General features: G+C 42.8%; 1 protein-coding gene across 33 annotated transcripts in view; it reads left to right on the forward strand.

The window, feature by feature from the left end:
• The window catches only part of LOC110508307 (unconventional myosin-IXb), an 89,490-nt gene that overhangs the window by 54,160 nt on the left and 17,405 nt on the right, over nucleotides 1-17,925 (forward strand). For 25 of the 33 annotated variants that reach the window (XM_090225739.1, XM_036965936.2, XM_090225751.1 and 22 more), the window contains 9 exons: nucleotides 1,890-2,001; nucleotides 9,538-9,611; nucleotides 9,710-9,902; nucleotides 10,153-10,281; nucleotides 10,554-10,659; nucleotides 10,989-11,120; nucleotides 11,398-11,521; nucleotides 12,212-12,333; nucleotides 13,055-13,182. In XM_090225739.1, the coding sequence (XP_090081865.1) occupies nucleotides 1,890-2,001; nucleotides 9,538-9,611; nucleotides 9,710-9,902; nucleotides 10,153-10,281; nucleotides 10,554-10,659; nucleotides 10,989-11,120; nucleotides 11,398-11,521; nucleotides 12,212-12,333; nucleotides 13,055-13,182 (1,120 nt within the window). Of the gene's footprint in view, nucleotides 1-1,889; nucleotides 2,002-9,537; nucleotides 9,612-9,709; nucleotides 9,903-10,152; nucleotides 10,282-10,553; nucleotides 10,660-10,988; nucleotides 11,121-11,397; nucleotides 11,522-12,211; nucleotides 12,334-13,054; nucleotides 13,195-17,925 lie in introns of all 33 variants that reach the window. The other 8 variants (XR_016492948.1, XR_016492947.1, XM_090225743.1 and 5 more) reach the window with 2 other exon arrangements.

Genomic DNA, 17,925 nt, shown 5'->3' on the forward strand with positions numbered 1-17,925 from the left:
AAAGGAGAGACATGCCCTGCAATATGAGTATGATTTAGGCCTACTGTGCATTCGGAAAGTGTTCAGACTCCTTGACCTTTTCCACATTTTATTACTTTACAGCCTTGTAATTACATTTTCCCCCCCCTCAATCTACACGCAATACCCCATAATGACGAAGCAAAAACAGGTTTAGAAAGTTTCGTTTTTTTTAACTGAAATATCTCATTTACATAAGTATTTAGACCTTTTACTCTGTACTTTGTTGAAGCACCTTTGGCAGCAATTACAGCCTCAAGTCTTCTTGGGTATGACGCTACAAGCTTGGCACACCTGTATTTGGGGAGTTTCTCCCCTTCTCTGCAGATCCTTTCAAGCTCTGTCAGGTTGTATGGGGAGCGTCTCTGCACAGCTTTTTTTAGGTCTCTCCAGAGATGTTCGATCGGGTTCAAGTCTGGGCTCTGGCTGGACATTGAGTCTTGTCCCGAAGCCATTATTGCGTTGTCTTGGCTGTGTGCTTAGGGTCATTGTCCTGTTGGAAGGTGAACCTTCGCCCCAGTCTGAGGTCCTGAGCGCTCTGGAGCAGGTTTTCATTAAGGATCTCTGTATTTTGCTCCATTCATCTTTCCCTCGATACTGACTAGTCTCCCAGTCCTGCCGCTAAAAAACAGGGATGGGGCCAGGTTTCCTCCAGATGTGACGCTTGGCATTCAAGCCATAGAGTTCAACTTGGTTTTATCAGATCAGAAAATCTAGTTTCTCAAGGTCAGAGTGTCCTTTTGGTGCCTTTTGGCAACTCCAAGCAGGCTGTCATGTGCCTTTTTTTCCGTCTGATACTACCATAAAGGCCTGATTGGTTGAGTGATGCAGAGATGGTTGTCCTTCTGGAAGGTTCTCCCACCTCTGCAGAGGAACTCTGGAGCTCTGTCAGAGTGACTGGCTGGTCGGCCAGCTCTAGGAAGAGCCTTGGTGGTTCCAAACTTCATCCATTTAAGAATGATGGAGGCCACTGTGTTCTTGGAGACCTTCAATGCTCCAGAAATGTGTTGTTACCCTTCCCCAGATCTGTGCCTCGACACAATCCTGTCTCGGAGCTCTACGGACAATTCCTACGACTTCCATGGCTTGGTTTTTACTCTGACATACAATGTCAACTATGGGACCTTATATAGACAGGTGTGTGCTTTTCCAAATCATGTCCAATCAATTGAATTTATCACAGGTGGATTTGAATCGAGTTGTAGAAACATCTCAAGGATGACCAATGGAAACAGGATGCACATGAGCTCAATTTCAAGTCTCATAGCAAAGGGTCTGAATAGTTATGTAAATATGGTATCTTTTTTTTATAAATGTGCTCAAATTTCTAAAAACCTGTTTTCGATTTGTCATTATGGGGTATTGTGTGTAGACTGAGTAAAAAATATTATTGAATCAATTTTAAAATAAGGCTGTAACGTAACAAAATGTGGAAAAAGTCAAGGTGTCTGAATATTTTCCGAACACACTGCATATAATAAAAGTAAAATAAATATATTAGGCGACATGCTGCTATGCGATTATCTTACCAACGGAAAATTCATCTTTTATCATTAGGGCTACGTTGTAATGTTTTTATTAGCCTACCATTATTATAATTCCTGTGCATCAAACACCAACATTTCCCGCAAAGAATAATATTTGCTTCCAATACAGTTGATCAACCATTAGAAGTTGTTCGTATGCAAGGTCTGAGATTTGCATGGAGATATGCACACTTTCCTGTCAAGTTCAAAATGGATAAATACTAACCTTTGTGGGGAAACTGGCGCACGCAAGGTTTATCATTTTTTGTTGCACGCAACTTTGATAAGTAAGGTCCCAGGTTGCCTGTCATTCTCCCTATCTAATGTGTGTTATACTGTTTCAAGCCCAACAGCCCTCTAGATCACATGTTCAGTACGTACCAGGTGAACATCATGCAGTCCTGTGACCTGTGTGGTTCCTTCATCTGGGGCATGGAGAAGGCCTACATGTGCAGTGGTGAGTAGCCTACAGATAACACTGTCTGTTGTTCACCATCTTAAAACATAAAACTAGAACATAGAATAACCAGTTTATTATTTACACCCATCTCGTACTGGGTCAGACATCCCTCTTTGCCTCCAGAACAGCCTGAATTCTTTGGATTACAAAGTGTTGGAAATGTTTGTTGCTGAATTAGTATCAAGGGACCTAACGTGTGCCAAGACCACCGCCACCAGCCTGTTCCGTTGACACCAGGCAGGATTGGTCCATGGACTCATGCTGCGTACGCCAAATCCTGACTCTGCCATCAGCATGACGCAACAGCATTCGTCAGACCAGGCAATATTTTCCGACTCCTCAATTGTCAAGTTTTGGTGATTGCGTGCCCACTGGAGCCGCCACTGATAGGAGTGGAATCTGGTGTGGTCGTCTGCTGCAATAACCCATCCGTGACAACAGTACACCACTGTTGTACTGCGTAGTTATGTCTGTTTGTGCACCATTCTCAATAAACCCTAGACACTGCCGTGCGTGAAAAGCCCAGGAGGGCGGCCGTTTCTGGATCTGGCGCTCCTGGCAACGATGATCATACCTTGCTCAGTCGCTTAGATCACTCGTTTTGCCCATTCTAATGTTTAATCAAACAGTAACTTTATGCCTGTCTGCCTGCTTTATATAGCAAGCCACGGCCACCTGACAATCTGTAGGAGCGATACATTTTTGTGGACGAGGTGGTGTACCTAATAAACTGGCCGGCGAGTGTATATTTATAACAGAGATGAGAACATTACAACAGAAATATACACTATATATACACATGTGGACACCCCTTCAAATTAGTGAATTCGGGTGTTTCCACCACACCTGTTGCTGACATGTATAAAATCGAGCACACAGCCATGTAATCTCCATAAACAAACATTGGCAGTAGAATGGAAGAACTGAAGAGCTCAGTGACTTTCAAAGTGGCACCGTCATAGGATGCCACGTTTCCAAGAAATTTCTGCCCTGCTAAGCTGCCCCGTCAACTGTAAGTGCTGTTATTGTGAAGTGGAAACATCTAGGAGCAACAATGGCTAAGCCGCGAAGTGGTAGGCCACACACAATCTCACAGAACGGGACCGCCGAGTGCTGAAGCGTGTAGCGCATAACAATAGTCTGTCCTTGGTTGCAACACTCACTACCGAATTCCAGCACAAGAACTGTTCGTTGGGAGCTTCATGAAATATGTTTCCGTGGCAGAGCAGCCGCACACAAGCCTAAGATCAACATGCCAAGCGTCGGCTGGAGTGGTGTAAAGCTCACCGCCATTGGATGCTGGAGCACTGGCAACCTCTGGAATGATGAATCACGCTTCACCATCTGGCAGTCCGACGGACAAATCTCTGATGCCAAAAGAACGCTATCTGCCTGAATGCATAGTGCCAACAGTAAAGTTTGGTGGAGGAGGAATAATGTTTTTAATGGTTCCTTAAGCCCCTTAGTTCCAGTGAAGGGAAATCTTAATGCTATATCATATTCTAGACGATTCTGTGCTTCCACCTTTGTGGCAACAGTTTAGGGTAGGCCCTTTCCTGTTTCAGCATGACAATACCCCCGTCCATAAAGCAAGGTCCATACAGAAATGATGTGTTGTATCAGTGTGGAAGAACTTGACTGGCTTGAACAGAGCCCTGACCTCAACCCCATCGAACACCTTTGGGATGAATTGGAACCCCAACTGCTAACCAGGCCTAATCGCCCATCATCACTGCCCGACCTCACTAATGCTCATGGCTGAATTGAAGCAAGTCCCTGCAGCAATGTTCCAACATCTTGTGGAAAGCCATTCCAGAAGAGTGAACGCTGTTAGAGCAGCATAGGGGGGGGGGCAACTCTATAATGCCCATGATTTTGGAATGAGATGTTCGACGAGTAGGTGCACACATACATTTGGTCATGTAGTGTAGCTGCAAGCAGCTATGAAAAGAGTTCTGGCTTATGAGCAGGCTTGAAGCATGGAAGCATTATACCTCATCATCCCTCGTGTACATGTAACAATTGAAAACACTGTGCAAGTTAAGTTGATAGAGCGAAAAGTGAGTTTAGTGTTTAATTGTGTATGCAATTTTTTTTTTTACAAAGATTACATTTTCTCTGATCTTGACATATTGCTTAGCTTTTCTTAAACGTACTAGAGATAGACATGATTAACATACATTCTGTGTTGAGTCCATCCAATGTATATTTTGATAAATCCTAAATGGCAGAATATTCAATTCAGCGCGGATCCACCATAGAATTTTCAGCCATTTTGGATTCATCAAAACATTGTACGTTTGATGGACTCCAAACTCAGAATGTATGTTAATCATGTCTATCTCTAGTACGTAGGAAAATGTGTTCCTTATGATTAGAAAAATGTATATACACTGTTTCGTGGTTGTATGTCGAACGGGTGTGGGGCCTTAGACTTTGAATGCTTATTACAGAATCACCAATGGGCCAATTTGTACCACTTAGCTTTTTCCAACTTAGTAAAGACTGGCATGATGAACATACATTCTGAGTTTCGAGTCAATCGGATTTTACGGTTGATGAGAAGAAGATTTTATGAAACATTTAAAGATGGCAGAAAATCCACTATGCCGGAATTCATGGGTCTTGAGGCAACTCTGTTCCTTACTATGAGAAGCACTTATTTACCAAGTTTCATGGTTGTATGTCAACCGGGGTGGTGAAGCTGAGCCTTAGAATGCTTATTACAGCGCCACCTAATTGCCATTGACTTTCATCCTTTGACATATTACTTAGCTATTTTCATAATTAGTAGACACAGGCATGATTTTTACACATTCTGCATTTCAAGTCAAGCAAATGTTCGGTTCTTGAGAAGATTTGAAAATATGAAAAATTCATTGGATATTGGATTCATTGGATATTGGATTTTTAATATTTTCAAATCTTCTCAAGAACCGAACATTTGATTGACTTGAAATGCAGAATGTGTAAAAATCATGCCTGTGTCTACTAATTATGAAAATATCTAAGTAATATGTCAAAGGATGAAAGTCAATGGCAATTAGGTGGCGCTGTAATAAGCACTCGTTTTAGGAAAATTAGGTGGTGTGCCAAAAGCCAAAAAACGTGAAGCTGAACGATCCCCATCAAGGGAGGAGCAGATTTTTTGTATATGACAGTAATACATTCTTATGATGACTAACATTTGTTAGCACCTTCAATTCTTGAACATTTTCTCATAAAAAGTATATTTCAACACTGTCAGCTCAGGCAAATTTGCCAAACTGCTAAACTTGGAACCAATCAGAACTCCCGTACATACCCCTCGTGATGAAGGCATCCAATGGCCTGCTTCTTTTCTACGATGTAAACACAGCCTCACTTGAAAACTTGAGCTGTTAATGTCAATTTGTCTGCTAAGGAAGCTAGTGTTACATTAGCTATCTCTTGTCTTTGAATTAAAATTGTTTTGGCATGATTGTCTTATTTCAAGTAACTAGCTGCAGCCTTAAGGAAACATTTAATCATATACTTTGCATAGAAACCAATTAAAAGCACATTATCAGAAAGATGTGTGTGCTAGAATGGCGATTCTACAGCTGCATATGCAAATTAGGCAACACAGCATATCCTACACATACAGTGCCTTTAGAAAGTATTTATACCCCATGACTGTATTCCAAATTATGTTAGACTGATCAAATAAATACAAATTTCACCCATCTACACTCGGTTCCTCCCCTTGTTCGGGCGGCGTTTGGCGGTCGACGTCACTGGTCTTCTAGCCATTCTAGCCATCCACCTTTCATTTTTCATTTGTTTTGTCTTGTTTTCCCACACACCTGGTTTACATTCCCTCATTACTTGTCGTGTATTTAACCCTCTGTTCCCCCCCATGTCTTTGTGTGAGATTGTTTGTTGTAAGTGCATGTGCACTTCTGACTGGTTTTACGACAGGTTATTTTACCAGTATTTTGTTGTTCTGGGTACATCTTGTTTTTGCATTATTAAATTGCTCCAGTTGTTACCCATTTCTGCTCTCTTGCGCCTGACTTCCTGCAGTCAGTTACGCACCGCTTACACAATACCCCATAATGGCAACTTTAGACATTTTTGCAAATGAAATACAGAAATATGTAATTTACAGTGCCTTGCGAAAGTATTCGGCCCCCTTGAACTTTGCGACCTTTTGCCACATTCCAGGCTTCAAACAAAGATATAAAACTGTATTTTTTTGTGAAGAATCAACAACAAGTGGGACACAATCATGAAGTGGAACGACATTTATTGGATATTTCAAACTTTTTTAACAAATCAAAAACTGAAAAATTGGGCGTGCAAAATTATTCAGCCCCCTTAAGTTAATACTTTGTAGCGCCACCTTTTGCTGCGATTACAGCTGTAAGTCGCTTGGGTATGTCTCTATCAGTTTTGCTCATCGAGAGACTGAAATTTTTTCCCATTCCTCCTTGCAAAACAGCTCGAGCTCAGTGAGGTTGGATGGAGAGCATTTGTGAACAGCAGTTTTCAGTTCTTTCCACAGATTCTCGATTGGATTCAGGTCTGGACTTTGACTTGGCCATTCTAACACCTGGATATGTTTATTTTTGAACCATTCCATTGTAGATTTTGCTTTATGTTTTGGATCATTGTCTTGTTGGAAGACAAATCTCCGTCCCAGTCTCAGGTCTTTTGCAGACTCCATCAGGTTTTCTTCCAGAATGGTCCTGTATTTGGCTCCACCCATCTTCCCATCAATTTTAACCATCTTCCCTCTCCCTGCTGAAGAAAAGCAGGCCCAAACCATGATGCTGCCACCACCATGTTTGACAGTGGTGATGGTGTGTTCAGGGTGATGAGCTGTGTTGCTTTTACGCCAAACATAACGTTTTGCATTGTTGCCAAAAAGTTCAATTTTGGTTTCATCTGACCAGAGCACCTTCTTCCACATGTTTGGTGTGTCTCCCAGGTGGCTTGTGGCAAACTTTAAACAACACATTTTATGGATATCTTTAAGAAATGGCTTTCTTCTTGCCACTCTTCCATAAAGGCCAGATTTGTGCAATATACAACTGATTGTTGTCCTATGGACAGAGTCTCCCACCTCAGCTGTAGATCTCTGCAGTTCATCCAGAGTGATCATGGGCCTCTTGGCTGCATCTCTGATCAGTCTTCTCCTTGTATGAGCTGAAAGTTTAGAGGGACGGCCAGGTCTTGGTAGATTTGCAGTGGTCTGATACTCCTTCCATTTCAATATTATCGCTTGCACAGTGCTCCTTGGGATGTTTAAAGCTTGGGAAATCTTTTTGTATCTAAATCCGGCTTTAAACTTCTTCACAACAGTATCTCGGACCTGCCTGGTGTGTTCCTTGTTCTTCATGATGCTCTCTGCACTTTTAACGGACCTCTGAGACTATCACAGTGCAGGTGCATTTATACGGAGACTTGATTACACACAGGTGGATTGTATTTATCATCATTAGTCATTAAGGTCAACATTGGATCATTCAGAGATCCTCACTGAACTTCTGGAGAGAGTTTGCTGCACTGAAAGTAAAGGGGCTGAATAATTTTGCACGCCCAATTTTTCAGTTTTTGATTTGTTAAAAAAGTTTGAAATATCCAATAAATGTCGTTCCACTTCATGATTGTGTCCCACTTGTTGTTGATTCTTCACAAAAAATACAGTTTTATATCTTTATGTTTGAAGCCTGAAATGTGGCAAAGGTCGCAAAGTTCAAGGGGGCCGAATACTTTCGCAAGGCACTGTATATCAAATCCATCCTATCTTGACAAGATCACAGAGACACACTGACTGGCACACAGACATTGTGGAGCCAAGAGATACACGCTTGACCTCTCCCCTCTCTCCGGCCCAAACAACTTAGTCTTGACATAGAACAGATACTGCAACCCGGCCACAGTATTATACAAAAATAACATTCTGATGAGAAGTAACTTACAAACATATGATGAATATAAAACATCTTACCTATTTTACCAACCAATTCTGATTATTCCCCAACAAAACTAAGTAGCCAATAGGCAGAGGGTAGCATAATTTGTCTGATTGTATGTAATGGTATGGGAATAATAATGAATTGTATTTTGTATGGTGGTTTCTTTTATCAAACAACATTGTCACCTTGTCTGAAGGACAAGTGGATTAACAGGTTAATGTCAAGCCCTGCATGTTTTTTTTCTCAAATGTCTCATGGAATGTAGGCCTACATTGAACACCACACATTTGCTACTACTGAATGATAAAACAGCTATTTCCATATTAAAATGTTATGGGATGCATTTTTCTCCATTGTTTTTGATGCAAGTCTCTCTGGTGATTTAGCCAATACATTTCTGGGAGTTGATATATGGAGTGAGCGACTCTAGTTGTTCACAGTAAATTCAGCCCACACAATTTTCACAATGTTGAAGTTTGCTTTCAACAGACCTGAAATTTGCTAAGTGCTGAAAAGATTACAGGTAACATTGCCCATGGACACTCCACTTGCCTCTCAACTTAGATGTCGGCACACCACCTCAAACTCGACAGGACGGAACTGCTCTTCCTTCCGGGGAAGCTCTGCCCACTCAAAGACCTCTCACAGTTGACAACTTCAAAGTGTCGCCCTCCCAAAGTACAAAGAACCTTGGTGTGACCCTGGACAACACCCTTTCGTTCTCTGCAAACATCAAAAGCAGTGACTAGCTCCTGCAGGTTCATATGCTCTACAACATTGGTAGAGTAAGACCCTAACTCACACAGGAAGCAGCGCAGTTCCTAGTCAAGGGACTTGTCCTCTCCCGTCTACTGCAACTTGCTGTTGGCTGGGCTACCCGCATGTGCCACCAAACCCCTGCAACTTATCCAAAATGCTGCAGCCCGCCTGGTTTTCAACCTTCCCAAGTCCTCTCATGTCACCCGGTCCTCCACAATCTCCACTGGCTTCCAGTCAAAGCTCGCATCCACTACCAGACCATGGTGCTTACCTAGGCAACAGCATGAGGATGCCAGGACAACAGAGTCCTTGCCCATCTTCTGAAAAAGTATCTTAAATATTCTTCCTCCTCTCCTATAGTTTTGTTGTTGTACGTTAAACTGGGCAGCGGGGCTGAGCCTTGGACATTGAATGCTTATTAGAGCGCCACCTATGGGGGAATTTGTGCTGTTTTTGATGTCTGAGTAGCAGTTGTTGGCTTGTTGGTTCTATAGGCTTTGAATGGTATTCAATGGGCAAAAATTTCTGCAGCCGGCAGAAATAAATTATTCCAATGTTATGATATAATCGTCAAGCCCATTGAAAAGACCAGGGACATGAATATGGAATTATGCCGTAAGAAAGTGTCACTTGCACGTGTATTGCCAAAGTATACATTTTTTTTAACCAATTGGGCATTGAGATATTGTGACAAAGGTGGAGGAAGAAATTGAATTCCATCAAAAACAATAGGTTTGTTGGAGCTTCGCTGCCAGCACCCCTAATTGTAACATTAGAACAGACTCCACATTTCTTACCATTCTGTTCTTGTCTGCCTTGTTCGGTCCTTTAGCTTGCAAATTGATATGTCACAAGAAATGCCTCTCCAAAATCATCAACGCTTGCTCAACACGATGCGCCAGGCTGGTAAGCAGCACTACATGAGTCAAGTGTTTTTACAGTTTGTCAAGTAGTTTGTCAGGACTATTGTTTGATCCAGTGTGCTTCCTATGTCTGTGTGTTAGGACGATGGGGTACCTGGCCATCTGCACTTTGGGGTACAGGTGTGTGTTCTGACCAGTAAGACCTACCCAATCCCTATGGTGGTACAGATGATGCTGGAGCATGTGGAGATGAATGGCCTGTACACAGAGGGCATCTACCGCAAGTCTGGTTCTGCCTGCCACGCCAGGGAACTGCACCAGCTACTGGAGACCAGTAAGACCGCTAGCTTAACCCTGAATGTCCTTTGTACTAAACCAAAATCAACAAAACCTTTTTACTGTATTAAACTGTACTAATTGTTGGTCAATCAATAAAAGCACTACATTCACACACTATTGTAGTATACTGGTAGTTACAGCATTTACCATAAAGTCATGTTTCTGTTTTTCATTTATACATTCATCAATTTATTTGTACAATTCTTATCACAAAAAAAACACAAGACAATTGTATTTGTTGTCAGACCCAGAGAGGGCAACTCTTGAGAAATACTCCATCCACACGGTGACAGGTCTGGTGAAACGCTGGCTCAGAGAGCTGCCTGAGCCCCTCCTTACCTTTAGCCTCTACAACGACTTCCTGCACGCTGTGGGTGAGTTTGTCTGGTGGGCTATGTTCAGTAGGGCACAATGTAGCAAAATAATAAATTGAGTTCAATAAGTATTTTTCCATTTGTTTTTCATTAAGAAATGCCAGAGAAATCAGTTTCAAATACTTGTGGTGCACTAGATTTAGCCCCATACACTGGATTCAATTGAATAGTCCTTTGTCCACCCTGCACACCAATCAAGCTAAATTAGCCACCTGAAGTACTTTACTAGTACAGTATGTCAAAGTATTTGACACTGTTCATTTAATCTGCAGAGTTGCCAGAGCAATCTGAACAGCTGCGTGCGGTCTACCAGAAACTGGACGACCTCCCCCCTTCTAACTTCAACACGCTGGAGAGGCTGGTCTTTCACCTGGTCAGGTAGATAGCAGCAGACCGATTGATCAGTTTTATCTACAGTACATGGGTATAATGGTCTTTCTACTTATCACTCGTTTTCACATCACTCAATAACCTGTACAGTACATCGCCATTCATCTTGACTGATAATAGCAATCCACCATCTTCCATACAAAGGCTTTCATATGCTATGCTTTGGGCCTTGAGTTTTTACTTCGGTCCCGGAGTGTGTCCTAATCACACTAGACCAGGAAAAACTTTGGTCCCTGATTATGCCACATGACAGGTTAACCATGTTACAGTATGTATTAGGATGTTGTGTCAGATTGATGGATATTTCCTTCCTCTAGAGTGGCAAAGGAGGAAGAGCACAACCGGATGTCTGCTAACTCCCTGGCCATAGTGTTTGCCCCCTGCATCCTGCGATCCCCTGACACCACAGACCCTTTCCTTAGCATGAAGGACATCTCCAAGACAACCACGTGAGACTACACTACATTACTACAGTAGTAATAATGTTAACAAAGAGGGCTGATGTAGTTATTTTAGGGCGTTTTCTTTAAACACATTTTATTGTTAGTGGCATTCTAATGTGAGAAACGCCTGTAAACTCACTTTCATGTACAGCCAATGCACTGATGTGATGTTTGCACTTAAAATGTAGTTACATACGCATATCCCTCAAGTTAAGATGTAGTCTTTAGTAAGCATTTTGTGTGTATTTTGCTGTAAGAAGCCCTCTCCTTTCTCTCCCACCAGGTGTGTGGAGATCCTGATCTTAGAACAGTTTAGACGGTACAATGAGAAGATGCAGGAGATCACAGAGCTGGAGTTCGCTGAGGCCCTGGCCGTCAACAAACTGATGCTCAAGAGACAGAACACTGTAAGTACATTACATTAGTACAGGACCTTTTTTTATTTCTGTTATTTGTATTTACAATGTATGTAGTTCTATCCTTGAGCTGTTCCGGTCTATTAATGTTCTGTATTATGTCATGTTTTGTGTGGGACCCCAGTAAAAGTAGCTACTGCATTAGCAACAGCTAATAGGGATCCTACTAATACAATAACGAATAACTGTCGCTACCATTCCACACTGTAGACAGGACACTGGAAGAACACTTTGGTTCCACCATAACATTGGGTTGCAAAATTCTGGAAACGTTTTCAGGTTTCTGAGAAATCGTCCAGGAAAAACAAACTAGCTTGGGGAAAGCTGGAATTTTGCAACCCTAGATCAATGACATGTTTACAACATACTTTATAATCTTCTGTGGAAGCATTGGAGCCTACATGGGACAGCATCCCAGTGGAACACTTTCGACACCTTGTAGAGTCCATTCCCCGAAGAATTGAGGCTGTTCTGATGGCAAAAGGGGGGTGGGTGCAACTCAATATTAGGCAGGTGGTCCTAATGTTTGGTATGCTCTTGTGTGTAATACATCTGAGAATATGTAAACCTGGTGATCCAAATACCAATTCCCACTGGGAATTTCACTTTGGAAATATGGTTCCCACGTTCCCAAAAAGAGTTGTCTTGTCTGGTATATTGACTCATACTATATATCTGCAGATCCTAGAGAAATCTTCATCAGAGCTGGACGTACCTCAAATGGATGATCTTAACCGGTCGGATATAGACATGGAGTCAGAGAGGACCCTCATCGAGAGGATCAAATCCATCAAAGAGGAGAAGTGAGTGAAGAGACTGACTCCTAGTTCTCTGTTATGGGGTACAAAATCTTGTTCTAACCCAGCACTAACACATCTGACTGAAATAATCACCAATGAATCAGATGTGTTAAAGAGGAACACTATCTCAGTAGAAGCTGTCAGTGTTAAAGGGGCAGTGGTTAAAAATGTGATTTTCAATTTTTTTAAAGATGTTTCAGGGAGGTCGAAATAGCAATCCGCAAGTGAAAATTATGATAATGCCCTTTTTGTGTAACAGCTGTTTAAAAAAAATGCCTGGAATTTCAGCCTGTTCAGGTGGGAGTTTTTTGCCCAGATCATGAATTCACAATCTGATGTAATTACTCTGACCAATAATGTATCCTCCTACTTTGAAGGGGTAAGCGGTGTATATATACCATACAGCTCAGCATTTCTCAATACATTCCTGGACCTTCAGAGGGGTGCACAATTTTGTTAAACCCAGCACGAACTCACTTGATTCAAACAATCACTGAGCCCTTGTTAGTTGAATCAGGTGTGTTATAGTGCTGGACTAGAACAAAAAGGTGCAGTCCCAGGAATATATAAAGAGACACTGTCTTAGTGGTACAATAGGAGTTCTTGGCATTTGCCTCAGCACTATATACTGTGTGTGTGTGTGTGTGTGTGTGTGTGTGTGTGTGTGTGTGTGTGTGTGTGTGTGTGTGTGTGTGTGTGTGTGTGTGTGTGTGTGTGCGCGCAGGGAGGAGCTGGCGTGCAGGTTGCCAGAGTTGGAGCAGGAGAACTTTGACGACTCAGAGTCCAGATTGTCGTTGTCTATCAGCTCAGAGAGCCTGCTGGAGGATAGAGTGAGAAGCCTAGAGTCAGAAGGTCAGTAGAGAGGTACGGTAGGCCTTCACCATCCTCTGCCTTCATTCACTTCAACTCTTTGTTTTCGGTAACACATTATTTTACAGCCTACACTTTATTTTACAGCCCAGGTAGTTACTTAGAAATTACTTGTGAAAATAATTGTGTTGTGATTGCACTTGCATTCTTAAACCAGGCTGTAAAAAAAAGTATTGTTTTCTACCTCTGGTGCATTGGAAGTAGCATGGTTGACATATCCGTTTGTGTTTTACCCAACTCCTGCTAGCGAACTCCTGGCTATATTAGGGGAGAGATTTTTTAAGAAACAAGTGGGGGATTCCCTTTTAAGATGCCACCTTCTACAGTAGCTAGTTGTAAAGTGGGTCTGCATGCTTTTTGGCGCCGGTTTTGTGTAACCAGGAAAAGGATTTGCAGTTTACAATGGTATTTCAGGGTGTGTGCTTGCTCAATCTATTGCATTTCTGACTGACCTTTTGTATTTGTATCACAAGCAGGCCGACTATTAGCCAGTCCCTGTTTTTTGTTGTTGTTTTTTTTCAGCCAGTCCCTGTTGTACAAGTGTTACGAAACTAGCTTGCTATTATTGTTCCACCTGCTAAGTCTAAGGGTCTTAATCAAATCAAACTTTATTTGTCACATGCGCCGAATACAACAACTGTAGACTTTACCATGAAATGCTTACTTACAAGACCTTAACCAACATTGCAGTTCAATAAGAAAATATTTACCAAGTAGACTAAAATAAGAAGTAATAATAAAAAGTAACACAATAAGAATAACAATAACAAGGCTATATACAGGGGGCACCGGTACCGAGTCGGTGTGCAATTGCAAATTAATAATTTCTTAAATTGTTTTAGTGAAATCCCAATGGAACTGCACTTGCAAAACACTTCTCTAATTAATTTATAAAATAGACAGTCATTGTTACCGCAGACCATCTTAACGCTTTGCATGGGTCCAAATCTATCTGCAAAAACGTTATTGCCACTTGGTCTTTAGCAAATTGTACTCAACTACTAGCTTCAATAAGGCTCTCAGTACAGGCTAGTTGAGGTAATCTGTACGTGTAGGTGGGGGCGAAGTGACTATGCATAGGTAACAAACAACCAGCGAGTAGCAGCAGTGTACAAAAGGGAGGGGGGGGGGTCAATGTAACTTGTCCGGTGGCGATTTTATGAATTGTTTGGTGGTTAATTTCTTTACTATCAAATGAGGAGAGACAAATTTATCACACAAGTCAGAGTTTTACTTAAACTAAATATTTAATAGTGAGAGCTTTGCAATAGCGATGGCTGGTCGACGAATCACCGTCTCTGATGAGAGCGCCAACACAAAGGCTACTGAGATCTTTTATAGCAAAGATCCACCCCCTAGTCTACATAACAAACCACAGATGTTTGGAACGGGTCACAGGGTGATACTTTTTAAATGAAAAAGGAGTATCCCATAGCCAGATAGCATTCGTTCAGTTTATCGTTCAGTTTGGCCCCTAAGACTAGGTTCCAATCTCGTTCCAGGTACTCATAAAACATAAACACCAACTCGACCAATGGCATAAATTAATTGTCAACTACAGATACTCCCATCTCAAGTAAAACCCCTTCTTGACCACACACCTGGACAAGCTCACTGAGGGGAGTGAGCCTCTAGGTCATACACTACCCCAGGATAAGTGCAACATCAGAGATGACATACAATGGTTCCAGACACTACCACACACATCCCTCAATACCAACGGAGGGAGTGACTGGCGCACAGACATTGTGGAGACAAGTAATTGGTTCCCCATTAATCACGCCATCCCTTCACATGGTTTAGGATAGGTAAAGACACATTTACATATGAAGACAATGTCCCCCCTGTCCTCTTCCCTTTCTGATATTCTGCATAGCACCAGGGATATGTGAAAGACCAGTCTGACCTCTCCCCTCTCTGGGCCCCTGGTGACTGAGCCCCAGCGTAGGGAAGAAGTGCAACTGCCAACACCAGAGTCCGAAGGGATACATTCTAATAACAAGTATATCACATAAGCATATTATGCAGATAAGTCATCTTAATTATCTATGTTACACAACTTATTCTGATTCTTCCGCCACAATTGTTCAGCAGTCTTATGGCTTGGGGATAGAAGCTGTTGAGGAGCCTTTTGGTCCTAGACTTGGCACTCCGTTACCGCTTGCCGTGCGGTAGCAAAGAAAACAGTCTATAGGTGACTGGAATCTCTGACAATTTTATGGGCTTTCCTCTGACACTGCCTATTATATAGGTCCTGGATGGCAGGAAGCTTAGACCCAGTGATGTACTGGGCTGTTCCCACTACCCTCTGTAGCGCCTTACGCTCAGATGCCGAGTAGTTGCCATACCAGGTGGTGATGCAACCGGTCAGGATGCTCTCAATGGTGTAGCTGTAGAACCTTTTGAGGAACCGGGGACCATGCCAAATCTTTTCAGTCTCCTGAGGGGGGAAAAAGGTTTTGTCGTGCCCTCTTCATGACTGTCTTGGTGTGTTTGGACCATGATAGTTCGTTGGTGATGTGGACACCAAGGAACTTAAACTCTCAACCCGCTCCACTCCAGCCCCGTTGATGTTAATGGGGGCCTGTTCGGCCCTCCTTTTCCTGTAGTCCACGATCAGCTCCTTCGTCGTGCTCACATTGAGGAAGAGGTTGTTGTCCTGGCACCACACTGCCAGTTCTCTGACCTCCTCCCTATAGGCCATCTCGTCGTTGTCGGTGATCAGGCCTACCACTGTTGTGTCATCAGCAAACTTAATGATGGTGGAGTCATGTTTGGCCACACAGTCGTGGGTGAACAGGGAATACAGGAGGGCACTAAGTACACACCCCTGAGGGGCCCCAGTCTTAAGGATCAGCATGGCAGACGTGGTGTTGCCTACTCTTACCACCTCGGGGTGGCCCATCAGGAAGTCCAGGATCCAGTTGCAGAGGGAGGTGTTTAGTCCCAGGGTCTTTAGCTTTGTGATGAGCTTTGTGGGCACTATGGTGTTGAACGCTGAGCTGTAGTCAATGAACAGCATTCTCACATAGATGTTCCTTTTGTCCAAGTGAGAAAGGGCAGTGTTGTGTGCGATTGAGATTGTGTCATCTGTGGATCTGTTGGGGCGGTATGTGAATTGGAGTGGTGTCCGGGAGGATGCTGTTGATGTGAGCCATGGCCAGCCTTTCAAAGCACTTAATGGTTACCGATTTGAGTGCCACGGGGTGGTAATCATTTAGGCAGCTGGTGCTCTCGTGCATGCTTCAGTGTTGCTTGCCTCGAAGCGAGGATAATAGGCATTTCGCTCGTCTGGTAGGCTCGCGTCACTGGGCAGCTCGCGTCTGGGTATCCCTTTGTAGTCCATAATAGTTTTCAAGCCCTGCCACATCCGACGAGCGTCAGAGCTGGTGTAGTTTGATTCAATCTTAATCCTGTATTGACACTTTGCTTGTTTGATGGTTCGTTGGAGGGCATAGAGGGATTTCTTATAAGCGTCCGGATTAGTCTTCCGCTCCTTGAAAGCGGCAACTCTAGCCTTTAGCTCGATGCGGATGTTGCCTGTAATCCATGGCTTCTGGTTGGGATAGGTACGTACGGTCATTGTGGGGACGACATCATCAAAGCACTTATTGATGAAGCCGATGATTGAGGTGGTATATTCCTCAATGCCATTGGATGAATCCCGGAACATATTCCAGTCTGTGCTAGCAAAACAGTCCTGTAGTGTAACATCCGCGTCATGTGACCATTTCCGTATTGAGCGAGTCACTGGTACTTCCTGCTTTAGTTTTTGCTTGTAAGCAGGAATCAGGAGGATAGAATTATGGTCAGATTTGCCAAATGGATGGTGGGGGAGAGCTTTGTATGCATCTCTGTGTGTGGAGTAAAGGAGATCTAGGATTTTGGTCAAATTTGGTAAAACTGATTAAGTTTTGCTGCATTAAAGTCCCCGGCCACTAGGGAGCGCCACTTCTGGGTGAGCATTTTCTTCTTTGCTTAAGGCCTTATAGAGTTGGTTGAGAGCAGTCTTAGTGCCAGCTTCGTTTTGTGGTGGTAAATAGACTGCTACGAATAATACAGATGAGAACTCTCTTTGGTAGATAATGTGGTCTACAACTTATCATAAGGTACCTCAGGCGAGCAATGCCTCGAGACTTCTTTGATATTAGACATTGCGCGCCAGCTGTTATTGACAAAAAGACACACACCCTCGCTACCTCTGGTAAGAGGTGTCTCTGTTCTGCCGGTGCATGTAAAATCCCGCTAGCTCTTATATTGTCCGTATCTTCATTCAGCCACGTCTTGGTAAAACAACATAAGATGTTACAGTTTTCAATGTCCCGTTGGTAGGATAATCTTAATTGTAGGTAATACATTTTATTTTCCAATGATTGCACGTTAGCAAAAATAATGGAAGGCAGTGGGAGTTTACTCATTCGCCCCCGGATTCTAAGGATGCCCAATCTGCGTCCTCTTCTCCGGCGTCTTTTGTTCACGCAAAAGGCATGGATCTGGCCCTGTTCCAGTGAAAGCATGATATCCTTCTCGTCGGACTCGTTAAAGGAAAAAGTTTCTTCTAGTCCGCGGTGAGTAATCGCTTTTCGGATGTCCAGAAGTTATTTTCGGTCATAAGAGACGGTAGCAGCAACATTATGTGCACAATAAGTTAAAAAATAAGTTACACCAGTGAATGTTGGTGGATGATGGTGGAGTCATGTTTGGCCACACAGTCGTGGGTGAACA

The sequence above is a fragment of the Oncorhynchus mykiss genome, chromosome 28, assembly GCF_057628025.1.
Source record: "Oncorhynchus mykiss isolate SJ-2025 chromosome 28, ASM5762802v1, whole genome shotgun sequence".
Classification (NCBI taxonomy): domain Eukaryota; kingdom Metazoa; phylum Chordata; class Actinopteri; order Salmoniformes; family Salmonidae; genus Oncorhynchus; species Oncorhynchus mykiss.